This window comes from Idiotropiscis lumnitzeri, chromosome 13 (genome assembly GCF_059441095.1).
Source record: "Idiotropiscis lumnitzeri isolate Australia: NSW breed Sydney's pygmy pipehorse chromosome 13, RoL_Ilum_1.0, whole genome shotgun sequence".
Taxonomy (NCBI): domain Eukaryota; kingdom Metazoa; phylum Chordata; class Actinopteri; order Syngnathiformes; family Syngnathidae; genus Idiotropiscis; species Idiotropiscis lumnitzeri.
In genome coordinates, this window is record NC_142403.1 from 17,008,533 (window position 1) to 17,030,535 (window position 22,003).

The following is a 22,003-nucleotide window of genomic DNA, read 5'->3' on the forward strand; positions in this document are numbered from 1 at the left end:
ATTAATTTAAAAGATTAACATTCTGATTTGACGTTGACAATGGTGCACATTGAACTGGTTGTGTACATGTAATTTTGGGTAATTTATGTGTGTGTGTGTGGGGGTGTGTGAGAACCGCATGCAAGAAGGAAAGTAAAAGATGATTATAGAGAAAAAAAAAGAAATGAAAAAAAAAATCACATCCTCCTCTTCACCTGATTTGTGCTGTCATCCCAATACACCAAAAGATGAACCCAGCATTAGAAGACAAACACACACACACACACACAACGGAAGCCAGCCCATAGCGGCCGCCCCCCTGGCGGGCACCAAGTGAGCACAAAAGCGAGGTTTGAGTTCAGGTGGGGTTGGTATTCTGGTCGGGTGTGTATACCTGCTGGGCCTCAGGACTCCTCGGTAGGGGATGCGGGCCACGCGGGTCACTGGGCCCAGAGAGTGATAGAACCGAGTCCTGTTCAGAATAGGATAAGATCGGACAGGGTAGGCGGCACGGAACATACTTTTTTTTTTTTTTTTTTTAACGTTTGTTTTGTGTTTTCCCTTCATTGCTCGAAGGGGGTTTACATATGGTAGGGGGGGGGCGGGGCTTTCTCATTAGGGATGTTTAGTTGCGTTTAAAAGCTGATTTTCAGTCTGGCTGGGAGTCGTAGAGCGACATCAATTTGTGATTAACATAACTTCAAGACATTCTCAAGTCTTAAAAATGTCAGGATGTCTCGAGTTTGAAAATCTCCGGAGCGTTGCGGGCGGTGAGGCGTGGCGGCCTTGGAAAAGCAGGATGCATTGCGTCAATGTATATATCACATCGAGGATGAAGGAATTCATATTCAACATCTTCATCATGGTTGCAATGGGAAAAAAAAACAAAAACAAAACAACGTGGACAAGGATGAGGACCACCGTACAATTCTTACCTCTCGAAAGCCGGCCACGACACTTCCTCGCTGAGTTCCGAGCCTTCGCTGCTCCCTGCATTGTATTGAAAACCAAGAATTTTTTTTTTTTTTTTTTTAAAAGACACCCTCTTATAAAACTACTTCAAGTCCGTATCACCCATCCCTAGTGCCCACCAAGTGAAATGCCGCTGGACAGCGTGGAGCTCTCCGCTTGGCCTCGAGTTGGACTGTTGCTCTCCATTACGCTGTCGTCCAGCAGGTGGCGCGAGCCAGCATTGGGGAACGTGGCACTCTTGAACTCCACTGTGTTCATCTTGTGGATGAAACTACGACGACGCGACACACGTCAGTACGAGCGGACCAAACCGTGACATCAAATGCTTAAAAAGACCAACTTGTAGCCAAGACTGTGACACTTGCGATGTCCGTAGGGAAGCAGGTTCCGCGGGGAGGGGGGCGTGGCTGGGATTTTAGTGCCGTCGGCCGCCATTGAACACTTGCGGCCGCAAAGAGGAGACGCCGATGCCTCCTGACCTGTGGGATGGAGAGCCATAAATTGGGGTCAATTGAATGTTAAAAAACTACCACAGTCCACTTATACACACATAAATATCAGATTGGATTTCGCAAAAAAGCATAGACACGTGCCACAAATGCTTTGGAGGTTTTATTGGACTGATATGATGGAAAAGCCCAAAACACAATGCCAACACAACAAAGGCTGGAGAAAAGTGGAAGGTCTCAGAATGGCCAAGTCAAATATTGGACCTTAACCCAATAGAGCATGCATTTATTTTTTACTAAAGAGGATACTGAAGGACTTTTTTTTTTCCTCAACAAAAACATTTTTTGTTGATTTTGACCGTTCCGTTCCAATATTTTTGGAAGGGACACTCACCAGCAAGATCCTCTTTGGAGGCGTTAGCACGCGGCGTGCTGGTGCCAGGCTCGATCCTCTGCGACAACCTGAACAAAATCATTTGGATAAAATGAGCTTTGTGGCTCTCGAGAAGCTGCGTGCCGCCAACTGAGCAGCCGCTTACTTGTAGTTGTCGTCCTCGACAAACTTCTGCAGCTCCTCGATGTACCTGACTGAGTTGAGGTACTTCTGTACGTGAGGCAAGAGTGGAATATCTGAAAGACATGAAAAAAATCAGTGGCTCAAGGAACGGAGTTTGGAAAATCTAAAATATATTCTTGTTTTTTTTTTTTAAACCACAAAGGCCAAAGGAGGGAAAAATGTGGATTTAATTGCAGATACGCCTGCACGGCCATTTTCAAGAACGACCTTTTGAGAGAAGCAAATCTTCACAGGGCAGGGTCCGGTTCTCATACTAATCCGGCGAAGTTTCTGAACTCACCGTAGGTACAGGATCTCTGCAGGTCCGAAATGATTCGGAGAATGTTGTTCATCAGGTTGGACCGCTGCTCGTTCTCTAGGATGCTGCCCGTGGAGGGGTAGGCCGAGTCTACATAGGTCAGGTCGGACAGGTACATCCCTAAAGAGAGAGCGAGAGAGAGAGAGGAAAGAGTCGGGTTAATCTTCATCGCATCGGGTCGAACACCTCGCGATCAGCCAAACGGGGACACGAGCCATCTGTTGGCGGTGTAACAAAAACACATATTTGTCCGGAAGTCCAGCTCATTACAAAGCAAAGACAAATACACAAACAAGACTGGGAGCGCGTACAGGGTCAGATGCCAGGACCAAGGGGTGCGTGCGGACCACCTTGTTTCATGTTTGACTAAGCCGACAAGAGTAATACTGAGCAAACTCCCCATGGAGTTTAAAAAAAAAAAAATTCTCTCCTGAACTTTTCCCAGCCCCCCTTCTTGCCTGGGATACTCTGGCTCAAATTCTTCACCTCACATGATGTAAATATTAACACAAAGCTCCAAGTAGGGAACAACTATTCGTGCAAATTTCTTGGCATGGCGAAATTAGCTCCAGTTAGGGGCGGCTCTGTCTCATGCGAGTGAGCGACTGAATACCCGAACCCACTTGTTGGGACAGTGGTGGGTCTGGGTTACGTTAGCATGACAACCGGGACAGGCATTGAACACACACAAAAAATAAAATAATTGACCAAGCAACGGCTCTATTATTTCTAGTTTCGAAGCGGAAACTTTTTCCCCGCCCCACTAAGGTTGTTTAACTCATTTAATCCCAGAAATTTTCACGAGAGGAAACCCCCTAATTCCAGCGTTTTTCTGGATTTTGACTGATTTTGCGAGGCCAACAGAATATTGTGTTCAAATGCAATAAAAACATGGGAGCTATGACGCAAAAAATAATAATAAAAAAACGTATAAATACGTCTTTGGGAGGCGGGGACTATGTTTTCAAAAATGTATGTTTTATGGATTGAATGAGTTAATTTCACACTTGATGGGTGCGCAGGCACACAATTTCTGTGTATCCAGGCCATTAAAAGTCAATTTCCCGTAAAATCTCCCGAGTAACAATGAAATTGCGAGCAGATGCGAGGCAAATCATCGCACCGCTGACATGTCAGCAGCACCTTGTTTGCTTGCGACAGTCGGTGCAAGATGAGGTGAAAGTGAGTGAAAACACGGCCGGAGGTGCGAGATGCTGCAGGCTCAACCAAACACGTCGAAGCGTCTCGACAGGTTTTTATTTTTCCTCTTAGAATGAAACACGCACACGTGTAGCGGAGATGATTGCAAGTGACAAAACATGCATTAAGTATGAATGAGCTCATGGAATATCACCGTCTGCATCTCCCAGACAGAAAGAAAACGTTCCCGTCTGTGGTTTTGTTGCAAGTAGATGATGACGGTGTAGATAAGAGTCGTGTGGGCGGGGTCAGGCAACACACCCAGAGTAAGGCTCGCTGTAATAAAACCACCAATCAGTCAGAATCTCTGAGTAGTTTGTAAAAAAAAAAAAAAAAGAGCATCGGAGGAGAATGTGGGCAATCAGGAGGCTGGAAGCCACGACGCAGTTGCGCTAAAGAGCAGCAATCACGTCGATTGGGGGAAAGATAACGATAATTAGTATCAATTTGGCCCGCATTATGCCGCTTCCAATCAATGTTCCGATTGTTGGATTAACAATTGTAAAAATTAAACCTCTTCAATATTTCAGATCTAAAATCCTTTGCGAAAAACCAAAAATCCGACCGGCGACTTGTGGCAAAATGCTGCCTCTCACTGGTCAGTCTTGATATAAGTACGACGTAGATCTGGTTTGGCGGATAAGACTCTTGATTGTTGGGAGACGAGGATGTGTGAGGTCATCTTGTGTTGGTTATCTCGAGAACACGACACACACACTATCTGAGCAGCTAGAAATCAGAAATGCTTGTTTTTTGTTTTTTTTGGGGGTGAAATGGTTCAAAGGCAATTTCGCCAATTGTAGCTTGGGAAGGTGCCCGAGAGATTATGACTTTTTTTTTTTTTGGGAGTTAAAAAAAAAACTGTCATTTCACTTTCTCCAGTCAGTGACATCAGAAGTAGGCTGGGCCACTCCAAAGAAAATAGAGGGGCAAAAAGAAAAGGAGAGGAGGGGGGGGGGGGCGTTGTGGAACTCCCACACCACTTTTTCTCCTCCTCCTCCTCTCCTTCCCTCCCTCCTTCCTTAAGTCACCCCCATCCTTTGTGGAAAAACCGGAGGCCTCCTTCGTCAAGACTTCAGTCTGTGCATCTTGAACCTTGGCCCGGCGCACATTTTTTTTTGGGCAAGTAGGCCTCCATAGCCAGAATACGACCACGTCGATTTTGTCAGTGAGAGGAAAACAGAGATGAATCCTGGACGCTTCTGTTCGGTGCAATCACAACACCTCGCACGCGGCAAACCCTAACTGCGGGACGAGCAACTTCATCGCTCAGAAAAAAAAAAAAGGTATGTGCGTGTTCCTCCTTGATCAGCGAGACACACGAGAGAGTGCGCGAGTGTGCGGGGGCTGTCTGCAGATATGTTGTGCCTGGAAGCTCCAGACAGAACTATTTAGGCAGGACTAATCTTTCTCTAGAACGGCGGCAGGCGCAGGAACACACGTGACTCCGCCGTGACATCCGTGTCAAAGCAGACCCGGGATTCACTCGAGAATCATCGAGTGCCATTTTTAATATGTGACTGCCCAGCAGCAACAGAGAGCGAAAGCGCAAGAGGAAGGAAGCAACATTCCAGCCAAAACACTTGAGGAAGGTTGACCCGATCAGATAGGGGAGATTGGAAGATTTTTTTTTTTTTCTTAAAGACACAGAACCACCTGACACAGGCCCATTTTATTCCGGGAGGAATCAATTACAGATATTACAGAAAAATACAGTGAATCAAAACGGTAAGCGGGAGAGAAACCTTTGCCTTCAGAGAGGCTCGAGTAAATCATAATATTTATCCATAGCTCCAATAAGTCTGGAAAATGAGAGGGTAAGAGAAGACGCAGAGGGAGCAGATGCTTGACGAGCATCCAGGACATTCCAGCCTTCACCTGAGACCGCGGGTCACTGCAAGCTTTGCTACGCCAACCACAAATCTCTTGACCCTCGAGTGGTTGTTAAGCCACTCGGCAAGCGTACGGCTGGCTCTCAGCTACGCTTCGCAAGTTACCTGGAAGATTGATAGCTCGCTCGGGCAGCGCCTGGCTGACCGATTTCAACATTTGACCCCAAGCCCAGCGCGAGAACCTTCTCGTGGACGCAGATATCCAACAGATGGCTCCGTTTCGACAACTAAAACCAGCTAAGCCTCTATTTCCGCCATGGTTTGGTTTGGTTGCGTTGTATTTTATTACCTTGCCATTAAAAAGCGTGCAAAAATTCCTGTCAGGTAGCCAATCGCAAGGCTAGGCTTCTAAACACAGCACTGTCTGTTGATTGGCTGACAGGGAATTGTGAACCTTATTACAAAGTAACGGAAATAAAATCTTTAAAAAATAAATAAATTTAAAAAAAAAATCGAATAATTTAATGACATCAGTTCAGAGCAACAGCACAGTAGCGCATGTGGCGTTTGCAAGTTGCCACTGTGCTTGCGCGGGTTTTCGGTGTGTACTCCGGCGTCCTCCCTCATTCCCAAAACATGCATGTCAGGTTGATAGAAGGCTCTCAATCAGGGGTGGGCTAACTTTTTGATTGGCGGGCCACAATGGGTTCTATAATTCGACAGAGCGGATAGATGGTGTGTTTTGGTAAGATCACCTCATTGGAGAGAAAAAAAATACATTTAATTTTAAATGAATATGAACAAAAGCATTACAACAATATATTTGTCTTTGAAAAACCACAGTATTTAGAAAATAAAACATTAACAAGGTTTATTCATTTAATTTTCGGCGGGCCGGATTAAAACATCTAACGGTCCGCATGTGGCCCCCGGGCCGTAGTTTGCCCACACCTGCTTTAAATTGTCCTTCGGCGCGAGTATAAATGTGATGACCTGATTGTCTCGAAGTGCCCTACGATTGACTGGCAACCAGTCCAGGATGTAGCTTGTGTCTCGCCCAAAGTCAGCAGGGAGAGACTCCAGCTCACCCGTGATGAGGTCAAACAACAGAAAATGGATTTTCTGTTGCTACAAATGGCACAGGAGGTGACGCCAACCTGGCAGTTGTTCGCAAATGCCGTTTTGTTTATAGTTACTGGTAATGAGAAGCCTCAACACAGTTGACAGGACAGGTCATCATGGGATTAGGAAAAGGAATCTAACAAAGTATGCAAGTGGTAGTCATGGAAACGGTTAACACAACAGTAGCATGATCACTCGCTCCGGGATGAATATGCGGCGAAGACAAACAATACTAGAGGCGAATCCTGACAATTAAGGATTTTAATTCCCATCCCGGTTCTCCACTCAACCCCGGATCCCCGGGCAGCTCGAGCCTCACCTTCCGAGCGTCACTCACTATATTACATCAGGGGTGTGTGTGTGTGTGTGTGGAGGGAGACGGAACCCCACCACAAGGGGCTCCCACAGTGGGAATTTCCACTATTTAACAGGTTTTGATACAATGCCCGCGTGTGTTGAAGGCAAGCACACAGAAGGTTGTGTGTGAACTGTGTGATGGAGGAGGTGCGGGGAGATTGGAAGGGGGTTCGGGTGGTGGGGGGGGCTGCTGAGGGGGTCCTTATCTGGGAAGAGTGTGACAGAATGTGAATGAGAGGAACTGAACTACTCTTAACTGTAAAAGTTAAATGGAGGCAACTGGATGACAGAATTGCACGACAAAGAGCGATTGAGTGAAGCAGCAGATGGGTGTTGAGGGGGGTGGGGGGGAGATAGGGGGTTGGGGGGGGCTGCACCCTAATCCAGCGTAAAGACCTTTGACCTTACCATCAACCAACATGTTTAGGGTTTCACTACCAGAAGAAGGAAAACAGATGGGGGTTCTGAGGGGCCTTTTTTTTTGGGTTGGGGGGGGGGGCTACCAAGGTGCGATAGATAGCCAATGAGCAAGACTTCTCCAAGGTGAGCCACTTAACCCACCCACCATCTTTCACTTTGTAATCCCGAGGGAAAGCCCGGACACGATTTGTGGTTCAAGTCCTGTTTCATGAAGAAAACGCTTCGTAGCTCCTCTTTTTTTTTTTTTTTTTTTTTTAAATACATCCCACATGTGGCGTTTAACAGCAAGACATGAAAAACTGCTGCTCATAAGGCAACGCACCAGCATTTTCCATCCCACGCTGGTGACGATGGCAAATTTCTTGGGAGGTATTTTTCTTTTTAGCGAGCTGCATTTTTGGGGTCTGAAAAGGTCAGCAGCCGGCGTGCCGTGCTCACCTCACATCCTGGCTTTTGTCTGCTTAACGACACCCCCCCCCTCTAACGATTTGGAAGTTAGCACTGTAACATCTGTGTCAGCAAATACAGGGAGGGAGTCGGTTTGTGCTACACACAAAACAGTGGCTTGGTGACATCATGCCGACAGCTCGACACAGAATCCTCCATGACTTTTTGGTCTTTGAAATTGCGCTTTTGTTGTGGATTTCAGGAACTCTCTGAACAAGTCAAAAATCCAGATGGAAACACGGTATATGGGCTATAAAAAAAAAACAAACACATTTTTTCCCAGGTTACAGCTTTGGTAAATCACTGCAGACAGTGATGATTGGTGCATGGAACAATCCACAAAGCCAAATGGGTGGAAAATGCATCAAGATCTGAAAAATGAACTCCAGCGTCCATAAAACATAATGAATGACGGAACGTGCAGTCTTGCAATGAAGCATCGCCAAAAACAAACTCCAACTAGAAAATGTGGTCAAATTATCCCCAATCGGAAGCAGGTACACTAGCCAGATAAATGGCCTGTTCGTTGATCGTTCCAACCATTTGGAAATTTGGAAATCAAATTAATAATTAATTAACATTATTCAAAACTTCATAAGCCCAAAACATTCTCCTCAGCTGTGAGCCAACCAGCAACAAACGGAAGAGTTGACATTTTGTATCGATGTGCGGACTGTGTACATGTGGGCAGGAAAAAGTTGCTACCTAACTTTAATTATTAAAGGACGGGTGCTGAAAAAAAAAAAATAAAAAAATACATAGCTCCTTCCTGTGTTGTCTGAGACAAAAAAGTTGCTTTCATTGTGAACAAAAACCTTTAAATGAGCCCAGGAACTAGGAGGGCTCAGTGTACGCACACCTCTGCCAAGGCCAATATCGCACCATTTTTCACTCTGTCAAATTGATTAAATAAGCTCCCCCTGGTTACTTCCGCAAACTGGTCTATTGTAAACTGTTCTTTTTTCCCCTGAAAATGGTCTGAAGCTACAGCTGTACAATACATTTTTAAAAAAAATCATTTAAAGATGACACTTGGTAATGATATTATCAAGGAAACCATGAATTTGTCTGGGTGACCTCAAACGGTTTTCCACATTCTTTTATTTTTGACCTCATCGACAATTAACCAGGCACTTTGTCCAATATAATAATTAAAAAGCAAAAAAAATAAAAAATAAATAAAATTAAAAAAAAAATAGCCCACCCATACTAAATTGAAAATGAGTGAAAATTCCCACAGGGCCAAAAGAGCGTGTGATCCAAAGTACAAAGGAAGTAGGTGGCACACAAACTCGAGTGGTTCCTTTCATGGCAGTGCCAAAAACAGCAAGGTAGCCGAATTAAACCGCAGTGCAGAAATGGCGAGCCGGGAGGAGAGGCCTGTTAATAACTGTTAGAAGGTTGAAGACCGGCTGTGCACTTCCAAAGACTTACGACGCTGGCCCTGTTGCCAAAATATACTGTAAGGCGGGCGGGGTTGGAGGCCCGTGACGGCCCCTTTGTTGCACGCTGATTTTTGCTGCTTTCACAGCTCTGTTATTGAACACGCGCATTTGTCCAAAGTGACGAACAAGACGGGAGATGGGATTAATCCTCTTGCTTTTCGGGGAGGGAAAAATCGGTCTCATGTTTCCTTTAGTGTGCCGAATCGCTTTCAGTCTGTGCGATTTAGCTAAAAACCGCAGCGGAAGAGTGGGAAGAAGGCCGAAAGTGTCAACACGAGAGAGGAAATGCAAAAGTTACGTCTCGGGTGTACGAAGAGAACTCAGCCGTAAACTGAGGACCCCCTGGAAGGATTTAGGACTAACGCAGCAAAGGATTTCATTCAAGAATGAAAGGAACGGCCAAGTCAATTTGCAGACTGAAACCCTATAGAGCTTGCGGGGCAAACTACGGCCCGGGGGCCACACGCGGCCCGTTAAATTTGATCCGGCCCGCCAAAATTGAACAAATTTAATGAATAAACCTTGTTCATGTTTTATTCTCTAAATACTGTAGTGTGTCAAAGAAAGATATTTTGCTGTCATGCTTTTGTTCACTTTCATTTAAAATTAAATGTATTTTTTTTTCTTAGACAATGAAAAAGGCGGAGCTAACTTTAGCCTGGGTTGTTAGTGAAAGGTATGGAGAATGATCGCCTCGTGTGCAGTAGAGTAATGCTGAAATTTAAATTATAACATTTTTTTTTTGGTCAATTTTTTTTTTTTGGTTCTTTCTTTCTTTGAGGCAGTCGTCTGTCGCAATCCCCTGGAAATAGTGTCGGTTTACAATATTGCTGCTGCCCAAGTCATTACCAGCTCTCGTCTCGACGCTGTCGACTAGCCTGTGGAAAGATTAGTAACTCATCCGGACTCTCGCACACACGCAACCGGTCGCCGTAATCCAGTCACTTCTTAACATAGCTCCAAAGCCGGGCAGGGGGAGGGGGATGGGGGGTATTTTGTCAGAATCCCTCAAGAACCACAACGGCGTCATACGGGGAGACACAGAAGGGACCGGGGCTTCGTGGTCTTTGCAATGAGTCAGGACTGACTGTCAGGAGCGAGAAGAAGGCAAGACCAAGGCCGGCGAGCTAAGTGGCGTGGCGTCATCGTTGCTGTGCCAGTCGGTTGATGGAAAACAGAAACAGAATTAACACGCGATGAGGCTCAAGGATAATTGGCGCCTTTGTTGAGAGATGCACCGGATGATCTTCTGACTCAATCGTAAAATGGATTCACGTTGCAGGGTTCAAGTGACACAAGTCCCATATTTTTTTGCTTCCAAGTGGCGTCATTGGAATATACAACATCAGAATGAATCGGGCACGGATGTAAATTCAGCTTTGGTGTATCTATAATATAGTGGTCCCTTCTGGTACACGATGGTGTAAATCATAGTGCGTGATTGTCGCAATTTTTAAAAAAAGCGTAAAACCAGGACGGCACGTTCACACGCAGACTGCCCATTTAGCTCCCTCCTCTGTGAGCACTCGGTGCTTAACTCGTTCACTACCATTGACGGCTAAAGACGTCAAAGATCCATTTTTTTACTTTGGGGGTAATGAATGATTTAATTGAAGGTCTCGCACTCAATTTGAGTTGAGCTGCGCGTGAGTCAAGTCAGGGCACGGCAATTTCCCAAACTTGAACTGTTTAACTGCAAAAACGTTGACACAACAATGTAACGGTGGATGCGCGGAATTGTATAGGAAATGAAATGTTTACGCAGCGATTTCCCGGCAGTGTCTGCGATTTTCTTCACAAAAACTAGACAATAATTAGCCAGAGCGTGGTTGTGATGGGAAAGAAAAAGTCTGATGTCTAGAATCGGGTCGGGTCAGATCTAAGGAATGTGGAGCTTTTAGGGCCGGTGGGTGCAAGTTTACACGTCAAGGCGAAACCGAATGACCGGTTTCTATGTTTGACATTTTAAGGGTAACATAGCAATGATGAGGCAATTCAACAAGCGTAAACGCTGCCAGCACACTTATCATCGAGCTCGTAGAAGCAGAGCTCCCTTTGCATGTTTTAAAGGGGGGGGGGCACGTTATACACTCCCACCTGCTTGAAATGGATAGAAATTATGTTTTTGTTTGTCTTAAATAGAGAGCTGCGTTGCCAAGAATCGGTGATGATTGCCTCGGGTCCAGGAATTAAAAATTATGCCAAAATTCCTGCATTCCACTATAACAGAGCTTCCCAACCCAATTAACGGGTCCAAAAATGATTAATTCACAGCAAATAATGTATCTGGATCATCTATGTGTGTTTGTTAGCGCCGTATCGTGACAGGCAGAACAATTAAATGCTGCAGAAAAAAAGTTGTAATCTTCAAGTAGTTTGTCAGAATGAAACGTGGCAATGGAATTTTCCAAGAAGTTTGTCTTCTAATATTTCAATTTTAAATGAGGGACAAAAGTCATATTTTTATGAGTATTTTAAAAATACAACCGGATTCTCACAATATGCTTTTTTATTATGAAGACACCTTTAGACTTAAAAAAATGGAAGTCTGTAATCAAGAAAAAAAAATATGCCTTTTGCTATAAAAATGACTTTATTCCTGTAATTATATGCCTCCATCATCCTTTTTTTTTTGTACCGCTTAACCTCACTAGGGTCGTGGGTGAGCTGACGCTCATCCCAGCGGGCTTTCATCCTTTGTCCTAAAATAAAAATGATAATTCACGCGCATGCTGCATTTATGTCATGTCACAATCATACCAAAGCCTTTCATTGGGCCAAAGCAGAAGTCGGCAAAATGATTTTAATGGTCACCTGTCGCTATATGGAGTTGCCCGTGTATTTTAGAGCAAATTATTTTCAAGTTACGCAGAACCTCTACACTTTAAACGTCTCGTCTTCACGCAGGCGGACCGGGCGGGGGGCCTTGGAGGAGGGGAGCACAAGTAGCTGTCCATCAAGCCAGGAGAACAGCAATGCAGGGGCTGATGTGGAGCCTGTGCGCCCTACTCTGCCTGTCCCTGTGGGAGGGAAGTTCCTGCAGGAACTCCAGGGAAACCCGGAGGACGACCAAAGAGACGTCTCTTCACAGAAGTAAAAGAGTTGCCGACGATCCCGATGCCAAAAAGTGTTCCTACACTTTCCTTGTGCCTGAGCAGAAAATTACAGGTTGGAACCCCCTTTTTTCTAAAAAAATTAAAAATAAAATAAAAAATTGCCTGTCCCTTAAAGATTCCTGTGAATATTCTCATTCATTCGAGTCATTTTGTACGGACAAATTGTGAACGGTCCCGCCCACGAAAGACGGAAAGGGAGAGGGGAGTGGCCATACTGCTAATTAATGGGTGGCGTCATCATTTTCCTGATTAAAAATAAATAAATAAATAAAATAATAATAATAAAAATAATAAATTAATTGTGCTGCTTGTTGGAGAATGGACCAACCCAGCTGGATGATCTCTTTAATCCTACCACCTCAAAACTCTGTTATATATCCAGTCCCTGATAGTTTTCATCTGACACTTGACACATGAAAACAACAGAAGAGAATGAGCCTCAAAAAAAAATAATAATAATAAAAAACAATTCTGCCTTGTTTCAATGAAATAGAAGGATTTGTTTACTCGTGGCGCCGTCTGAGCTATTGCCATGAGTGACGTCATGGCGAACGGGTCTGTGGCTGTTCCTGACTTCTCACCGCCTTGCATACGTCATTGTGTTATCAGGTCCAATCTGTGCCAGCTCCACAGGCCCCGAGCCAGACAAGGACAGAGTGACCCGCATGGACCTTGCAGACGTGCGGGAGGTGCTGAGCAAACAGCGGCGCGAGATCGACACGCTGCAGCTGGTGGTGGACGTGGACGGCAACCTGGTGAACGAGATGAAGCTGCTGAGGAAAGAGAGCAGGAACATGAACTCCAGGGTGACCCAGCTTTACATGCAGCTGCTGCATGAGATCATCAGGAAGCGAGACAACTCCCTGGAGCTGGCCCAGCTGGAGAACCGCGTCCTCAACGTGACCTCCGAGATGATGCGGCTGAACTCCAGGTACAGGGAACTGGAAACCCGCTTCGCCACCATGGCCGGCGTGGTCAACAACCAGTCCGTGCTCATCTCGGCTCTGGAAGAACAGTGCCTGAGGCCCGTCGGGCGCAGCGAGCTGCCTGCCGTGCCGCCGCTGGTTCAGGTGGTGCCGCAGAGCATACCGGTGAACAACCGCTTCACCAACGAAATACAGCGGGACCACAACAACAGGGCGTTTTCGCGAGGATCGCGCACAAACTCGCCCACTCCGAGCCCTTTTGGGATTGAACCGCCACCGCCACAGGGAACGCTCACGTCTGACGGTGGGTATCAGTTACACAGGGGTGTCCTCGGTTTATGATAGTCCCGACATCCAAAGACAAAACAACAAAGGAGCTCACCCGGAGGGTTTTAGAATGGCCAAGGAAATTCCCAGACTTAAACCCTACTGCGTATGCGTTTTATCTGCTAAAGAAATCGTTGGACAAGCACAAATGGATCATGCCGGTTCCTCGTTTTCTATTGAAACTTTTTACAGACTACCATCCAGAATATGCTTTAGGCGTGCAGACAAAAACATATTTGATGCATCCTTGGCATGTACGCGAGACAGTGAAATCATCCAGTCGTGCATTGGCCGCTCTTCAGTGAGCATATGTAGCCAATTACTCCAGATTTTTATCCAACAACGAGAAGGAACGAGCTCTCGCCGACAAATCCTTACGAGAGTTTATAGACGAGCATATCGGTGTATAACAAAACACAGGAATTACCTAAAAAATTTTTTAGCAAGTCCAAACACGCCATCGTCTGTTATAGAAATGTAAAACAATCAAATGGGAGCGCATGTGAACCTGGGGAACATGCTTTTTCCCCGCCGTACGACAATAAAGTGTAATTGCACATCCACTCCAGTAGTTGGCAGTGGCGCTCTCCTTGTGAGTATTAACTCTTTGGTGTAGCTTTGTTTTGCAACAAAAATGCCTTATTTTTCGTTGCGACAGAGAGTGGGTGGTGGTGGGGGGGGGCACAAATGTTTTTCTTTTTGGTAGGGGGGGGCGTAGCAGAAAATAATTGAGAAGCACTGCCTTAACTCCACATTTTCATGGCCGTTTCTTTGTTAGTGTGAAGCGTGACTCAAAAATATCAAAAACAATTTTGCCTAAGCTTTACAGAAGTGTGGAATGGGCGGGGAAGGAAAACTCCTTTAAATTTTTTTCTTACAAATAATCACATGCTGTTGGCCAAGAAACTTCGTACAAAGGGCGAACAAAGGAATACCAATTTGCACACAAGTCAGAACAAAGCTGTACTTGGAATTGAAGGATGTAGTTATAAAATATACTTGTAGGTTATAAATCGTGTGCCGTATGACCGTTCGTAAACGTGTACGGCGATTGTACACCGAGGAACCTCTGTACTCAACGTGTCATCCATACTGTCGTTTTAAATACAGTACTGGGCTTTAAACAGCAGTGCAGACAGACACTTTGTTTTATGTGAATATGACTGAACAAACGTCAATACTGTATTTCACCCCCCCCCCTCTCAAATTGAGCAGCGACCACTAATAGAATCTCTTATACGTACGCTCACCATTACTATAAATACATGTTGGCAAACCACAGTTTGGATTACTTCAGGTCCTTTTTGGAACCGCTGTGGCTTTGTGGGTGGATTTTGTTTTAATCCCAACATCTCAAAGGCTTGTGTTTGTACAAAACGAAAGTGTAATAAGCGAATGGGCAAGAGACCCATCAGTAGAAAAATAAAAGCTTGTGGAAGGGCGGTTCAAGTGTAAATAACGGGGGCACGGTGATCGCAGACTCAGCTGAGAAAACCATCTTCCACAGGCCTTTAGGCCCCCAAGGCCCATCACGCAACACGGGCGTTCATGCTGGTTTATTAACACTCACACAAAGGGTAAACGGAGGAAACGCGGTGGGATGATTCAGCTGCTTCGGCTTTAGGGCCATGTGCTAGTGAATATTCATTCACACAACAATCGAAAGTGTGTTTGGACGGCTTTAGATGACAGGATGTTTGGAGGATCGCGGCTGAAAGGAGATGTTTTGTGTGCGCTGCATACACGGGCACTTTTTTTCCACCTGTTTCTTAGACATTTTTTGTCAAGGTTTATTTATAGAGTTAGATTCTTGAGGCGCTGTGATTTCGGCAAAGTCTATTCATTTAATTATAATTTAGTTTTTTATTATATTTTTAATACTGTGATATTTTATTGTTATTGTAAATTTGAACATTATTAATTTTAAGTACTTTTTTATTTTTATGAATTACATTTTATATATGTATTTATATGATTTTTTTTCATTACTTTTTTAATACCCAAATTTAATTGCATTCATTTCTAGATTATTTTGTATAGCAATCCCTTTTAGATTAAGTTATATTTATTTTAATTTTTATATTTTATTTATTTGATGGTAGATTATTTTGAATTATATTTATGGTATTTCAATTTTTATTTTCTTTTTTCAGCTCGCATTTCAAGATATTTATCAACCTTTTTTTATACAGTATCAGTCATTTGAGTATATTAGATATTTTTACGTCATTATATTATTATTATTATCATCTCTGTCTTGATTTAGATTTTTTTGGATGTACTTTATTTTTTTTTTATTTGGTTGATTAGTTTTATTCATTTTAGGGGTAAAATATGGGGGCAGCGAATTTGACTTCACTACGATTTTCATTTCTGTTAAAACTTCAGGTCCATTCAAGGACTGTTTCCAGGTGAGGAAAGCCGGTCACACCACCAGCGGGATGTACCTGCTCAAAACAGACGGCAGCGAGCGGCTGATCCAAGTTTGGTGCGACCACAGCCTCGACAATGGCGGCTGGACCGTGTTGCAGAGGAGGAGAGACGGCTCCGTTAATTTCTTTCGCAACTGGGAGAACTACAAGGTATGTTGCAGAGGATGGAGCGAGGCTTCGTTTCTGGGACACAAAATGAACGTGTGTTCCGCGACTGTAAACGGTTTAGCTGCATATTTTTCCAAACAAAGAGCAGTCGCGGCCAGAGACCGTAACGCAAATATGCCGAATTAGCAAAGTGCCGGTAGGCCGAGACAAAGAATGCAACATGATCCTCCTCCTCCATGCGTCAAACGTCTGCCTCACGACTTCATTGTGGTACACAACCCCCTCCAGAAAAGTTTTCTGATCCTGCCGCATCATAAAAAAGTACATTTAGAAAATCAATGCCGCTGTTTGGCAGCGCGGCAAGAAAAGAATCTCAGCAGCTGTGAATTTGCTTAAGTTGAGCCTTTGTGAAATCCCGACAGACTGGCTGCAGCTTTATTACATCTCCATAATTCAAAATTATCGACTGGTTAAAAACACCAAGACTCAGCGACAGAGCCTTTAACTCAAATGTATTGTTTCTTTCCACAAAAATCTGATTTCTGACTTCAATCAAATTCCCCTCTACTTGTCGAAAAAGGAAATGACAATGACATTATCCTTGAAGTATTACTTTTTATCCCTCTCTGCTAGCACGTAGCCAGCCTCCTTTTTGAGAATATAAAAATGACGCTAGTGAGGAGTTTCTAAGTTGCTTTCTATGGGAAAAAAGAACTGGCCCTGAGCAATAAACTTGACTTAAAGGACAATTAATCAACCAAACCCTTCCCCTTGCAGAGAGGCTTTGGCAACATTGACGGCGAACACTGGCTCGGGCTGGAGAACATCCACAACCTGGCCAAGCAGGGCGACTACAAACTGATGGTGGAGCTGGAGGACTGGAATGGCAAGAAGGTGTACGCGGAGTACGGCAGCTTCCGCCTGGAGTCGGAGAGCGAGGGCTACCGCCTGAGGCTGGGTGCCTACCAGGGCAACGCCGGTGACTCCTTCACCAGCCACAACGGCAAACAGTTCACCACGCTGGACCGAGACAAGGATGCCTTCTCAGGTACATGACGGTCAGAGGTGGCAAATTCACACGAGTTCGAGTACAGATAGACAACTTTAAAAGTACAAGTGTAGAGTGGAGAGGACTGAAACTTGCCTCGAATAGTGAAATTCTGTGAGTAACTGACCCCCCCCCCCCAAAAAAAAATCTCTGTATCCCATTGTACGGACTACAAGGCGCATCAGGCTATAAGCCGCACTTTTCTAGGTGGAAAAAAATTAGTTGACGTACAGAACGATTTTGTACTGTGAATGCACATGAAGGTACATGAACAGATTGTTAAAACGGTGCCTTTTAACACGGCCACAACTTTGCTAATTAAAACAGAACAGACCCAAAGGGGGGGGGGGGAACAAAAAAAAAAAAAAAGATGTATTTAGCGTATTTTCTGAACTATAGAGCGCCCCTAGTGGTGAAAGAAAAAATCCACAGAAAAGCCGCACCGTTGTATTAGCCGCACGGTTCAAACTCTAGGAAAAAAGTAGCGGCTTATAGTCTGGAAAATACGGCAATTTCTTGTGGATGACACATGATGCGTCAAAACACTACTTTTGTTAAAATGAAATCCTCCACTTATTCCAACATAGTTCCTTGTTACTAATGTGCCACAAAATGGGGCCAAAGTAGTACCATGTGTGGGTTTGTGAAAGGTGAAATGTCATTTTGTCCGGCATCATTGATTCAGGTCGTTGCCGCAAGTTGGCAAAAAAAAAAAAAAAAAATATATATATATATATAAAAAATAGAATAAAAAATATACCTTAATACTTATAGAATTTTTTTTTTAATAATCAAAATTATATTACATTCCATAGGAGGCTTACACACTATGGTTAGAGTGCATAGAAAACAGTTTTCCCCTTTTTTGCTTGTACTGAGAAGAAAAAAAGTTTTATTCCAAACAACCTTATATGTCTTATATATCTCTTTGTGTTTGTGCTCAAGGCAACTGCGCCCACTTCCACAAGGGCGGCTGGTGGTACAACGCATGCGGCCAGACCAACCTGAATGGCGTGTGGTACAGCGGCGGAGTTTACCGCAGCAAGTTTCAAGACGGGATCTTCTGGGCCGAATATGGAGGAGGGTTCTACTCGCTCAAGTCTGTGTGCTTGATGATCCGACCCATTGACTAGAACCGGGTTACAGAGGCGCACTCAATCTCACGCCTTATTTTACTAAAAAAAAAAAAATGTATGCCTGAATACACACTGTACAAGTTTGAGGAGGAAAAAACAACCAAAAAAGGAGAAGAGGATGAGGAATAAACGACGGCATATGTTTTTTGCAAGGACGGATGGACTCCAAGCAGCTCTCATGAACGTTGAGTCCGAGAATAAAAAAAAAAATTCACTTGAACCATGCAGTGTGAATACAGCCGTCGGCTTCTGGGACAATCAATATTACTCCCAAGTGTTTTTTTTTTCCATGAGCAGCTTCCGGTCAACAAATTTGGTTATTACTTTTTTTTTTTTTTTTTAGGGATTCCTGGCACTGAAATGCACAGGTGTGTAAATACCCTAGGCCTTTGTGATAGTTTAACTTAAAAGGTGTGATTCAACTCAGGCCAACAATGTTCACAATGCCACTTTTGCGACGAGCTGCCCCCCCCCCATTACATCAACGGGTATTTATGGTAAGCGCAGTCTTTTCTATTAATATTTTGCCCAGTAATGTTTAAAACCACCTCTGATGAATGAGGATGGCAGCAGTACATAGAAGCCAGCAAATTCTTATTGTAATTAAAAACAGCATTTATCCTCTCTCTTCATTTCCATTCCTTTTAGGTTTATAGCAACTGAAAATATTTATTCATACTGCCATTAAGGTCTTATTTAAAAAAAAAAAAACCCACTGCAGCCCTGTTTCGGAAACGAAAGAAGACTGTGTCACACTGCCAGTTGTCATTCAATCTGTCCGATTAAAAATATTTTTTAAAACCTTTGCGTGACCTTTACTGCTCAGCTTCAGCAAAAATGTCAAGATGGCAACAATTACGGACAGCAACAATCAACAACAACCAATGCTCGCGATTGTAAAAAACACTTTCAGTATGAGTGACACCCCACAGAGCAATGCAATTACGGCAGACAAGGAGGGACTAAAACAAATTAGAAAAGCCTTTTAAAGACGTGTTTTATCAACCAGGCGTCTCTGTGGTCCCTTTGTGCACCGTGATTGACTCGTGCGAACAGGAACAAGTTAATCAGAGCGCTGAACAGAGCGGCGCTGTGAAAAGCACAGACAAGGGGGGTGGTCTGTGGCTACCAGGCGTAATGACAGGTCGCCTCGCGACGCTCAAGCACGGGAGGCCTGTCTGTAGAAAAGCTTTCTTCGGCCTTATCAGCAGACCTCAGTTTCAAAACCGCGACGGAATGCCAGTCGCTACGATATTGAACTCGACAATCTGCCACACAACATCCAGAACATGCAGTCAAGCCTTACAAAACAGACAAGGATTTTCCTTCGCTGGAAAGCGTGCACGATGTCATCTCGGCACCAAAGCAAGGAGAGGGTGTAAATATCGCAGGAAAGACGAGCTATTCCGCAATTTCGCGTTGATTTATACGTTTGTTCCAGCTGAAAGGAACGGTGGTGTTTTAAAACATTGCCAGCCAAATGAATATTCAGCACAAGGAGAAGAAAACAGACGATACCATTTTGCGTTAACAACACTTCACTCCTGCTTTAGTGAGGTTTTTTTTTTTTTAAATATGCCCAACTAAACAGGAAATTCTTTGCACATACACAGACAACTTTCGGGCCTCTGCATTCTTAGCTTCACAGGTTGATGTTTGTAGGCTAATGGGAGGCGTGTGTGTGTGTGTGTGGGGGTGTGTGTGCGTGTGCGTTCTACCTAGGTATGGTATACACGACACCATGCTCTGGCTGCTTATGTAGTCCCGCAAACGCTTGTAATTGTCCTCTTTGGACATCAGGAAGTCCAGGCGGTCAAACGTGGCCTTGTCCTTTCGACTCAATAACTGCAAGAATGCCATGATGGGATCGTTATTAAAAAAACAAACAAACAAAAAAAAACATGTACAGACAAGATGTGATGTGCATAATTTTGGGGTTTTTTTGCTCAAGATTTCAACTATTCGTATTCATTTTTAACCTTTTAATACACAGGTTGTAATGTAAAAAAGTAAATATTTGCATAAGCTGTTGACTTTTTTTTCTTACCGCTAATATATACATTCAGCAGAGATGGCTATCACTTCTTAAATCTGTAAAATACTCCATGCTCAGCAGAGTAGAATTATAACTTCTTAAAAACATTTTTTTTTTAAATACTAAATCGAAAAAAGAAACATGCGCATTAACAATAATTTGCTCCCTTGTCAAAAACTTTAAAAAAAAATAAAAACAGCAGAAAAAAAAAAATTCCCAGTGTTGAGTCGACAAGGAAAAAAGAATATTCAGTCGACAAAAAGACAAAAGATTCTTTTGTTTTTTTGAAGACATTAACATGGCTAAAATTGTTAAAAAAAAACAAAACAATAATAATAATATTTTCACATCGTGTTTATTTTCCCACACTTTGTCATCCATCTTGTTTTGTCATGTGCTGGGTTTCAATAGTTGCTGTGTCCGTTTTGTTTATATATCCTTTCAGACATCCCCCCGATAGCCAACAAAAATAAACCGGGGTTGGCTTCAAAGTGGACAAAAACACACTCACCGCCCATGTTTTGGTGAGCCTGAAGATGGGAGCGCTCTGCAGGGCCGACACCACCGCCATGACGGCGTGGAGGTTGTTCATTTCGCACAATTTCTACGACAAAGACAAGACGACATTGCTAATGTGTTTTCAATGCAAACAATGGCCAGGACTTAAGGTTGTGTTTTGCAGAGGTGGGGGGGGGGGGGGGACGTGTGTACCTTGGCGGTGCGGATGTATAGACTCAGCACCTCTGCTCTGATCTTCAGCGTCTGCGCGTGCAGGATCTCCCGAACCACCCAGAAACTTGTCTACATTAAACACACGCAAGCAAGTTAGCAAATATCGGTTGAGCAGAGCAAAAATAGACTCCACGTAAAACCCAAAAAATGGGTGACATCCGTCAAAGGTCTTATTTTATGTTGTTACATATTTCCGTTTGTTCTGAGGAAGATGACGCAAGTTAATGATGGTGAAAAGAAAAAAGTTTCTCCGTGGCATGACCGGATGCAGTGAGTGAAGTCCCAAAGCCACTTTTAGACACGTTTATCCACTTTTTTTTTTTTTTTGCCTCTCTAAGGACTCCACTTTGCAATGAGACGCAGCCTGCGTAGCCTCTGTCGTCCCAAAGCTCAGGCTCTTGGACGGGTTGTCATGGAAACAAAAGTCAACCTCACCATCGGCCCCGCAGCTTATGGGGTGGAATGAGGGCTGGCTGACTAGCGTGAGAGGAAAAAAACGGCGCCCGAAGATGGAATATTTTGACGAAAACATGTCATAGAGGTGTTATTAAGACACCTGGGAACAGTTTTAAATTGTACAAATAAAAGCGAAAGAAATATCCAAAGGGTTGACATGATTTATAAACATAAATCCAAAAAGGGACCAGGATGAGTCTGCAGACGGTTCTGCATACAAACAAGTCATTGATTCAATCAGGCAGCAATGGAAAGAAGTCTGAGCAAGACGAGGTAATTGGTTGGGGAGCGTGCGGTGGTCAACCGAGGCAACCATGTGTTCTTGATAACGCTCAGCTTGCGTCCAAATGCAGCCAAAATGCCATCTCATTTCAATTCTGTACTGCTGCTCCTTCTTCGCGCCTTCCAAAGTGTAACTCGATGAACTCACTCAACATAGCAACGCAGGTGTGTTGAGTCCCGGTGCGTTGTGTGGGACGTGCACACATTCTGACCCCGCAGCTGCTTTTGCGCCGTGGGTTATTTTTCTTTCGACGAGGAGGCAAGGACCTGCAGAATGGTAAGTTCACCCGGCGACACCCGTCGCGTT

General features: G+C 44.1%; 2 protein-coding genes across 3 annotated transcripts in view; one reads left to right on the forward strand and one right to left on the reverse strand.

Moving 5' to 3' along the window:
• The window catches only part of ralgps2 (Ral GEF with PH domain and SH3 binding motif 2), a 55,047-nt gene that overhangs the window by 7,253 nt on the left and 25,791 nt on the right, over positions 1–22,003 (reverse strand). Inside the window, exons 7-16 of one of the 2 annotated variants that reach the window (XM_088313739.1) lie at positions 20,938–21,027; positions 20,738–20,830; positions 19,910–20,036; positions 2,258–2,395; positions 1,940–2,030; positions 1,795–1,862; positions 1,292–1,430; positions 1,071–1,222; positions 915–969; positions 374–451 (exon numbers count right to left, since the gene is read on the reverse strand). In XM_088313739.1, coding sequence (XP_088169865.1) covers positions 374–451; positions 915–969; positions 1,071–1,222; positions 1,292–1,430; positions 1,795–1,862; positions 1,940–2,030; positions 2,258–2,395; positions 19,910–20,036; positions 20,738–20,830; positions 20,938–21,027 — 1,031 coding nt within the window. The remainder of the gene's footprint in view (positions 1–373; positions 452–914; positions 970–1,070; positions 1,223–1,291; positions 1,431–1,794; positions 1,863–1,939; positions 2,031–2,257; positions 2,396–19,909; positions 20,037–20,737; positions 20,831–20,937; positions 21,028–22,003) is intronic. The other variant, XM_088313740.1, reaches the window with a different exon arrangement.
• angptl1a (angiopoietin like 1a) lies at positions 4,502–18,225 on the forward strand. The gene is made up of 6 exons (XM_088313886.1): positions 4,502–4,761; positions 12,006–12,266; positions 12,824–13,444; positions 15,856–16,049; positions 16,785–17,055; positions 18,001–18,225. Exons 2-6 carry the CDS (start codon positions 12,074–12,076, stop codon positions 18,186–18,188), a joined length of 1,467 nt encoding a protein of 488 aa, XP_088170012.1. The 5' UTR covers positions 4,502–4,761; positions 12,006–12,073; the 3' UTR covers positions 18,189–18,225.

What these genes read in the sequence shown, in the direction of transcription:
- angptl1a (XM_088313886.1), top strand. Translation starts at nt 12,074, where the DNA reads ATGCAGGGGCTGATGTGGAGCCTGTGCGCCCTACTCTGCCTGTCCCTG. An exon ending in GGGAACGCTCACGTCTGACG is followed by an intron (nt 13,445 to 15,855) that starts GTGGGTATCAGT and finishes TTAAAACTTCAG; the next exon opens with GTCCATTCAAGGACTGTTTC. An exon ending in GCAACTGGGAGAACTACAAG is followed by an intron (nt 16,050 to 16,784) that starts GTATGTTGCAGA and finishes TTCCCCTTGCAG; the next exon opens with AGAGGCTTTGGCAACATTGA.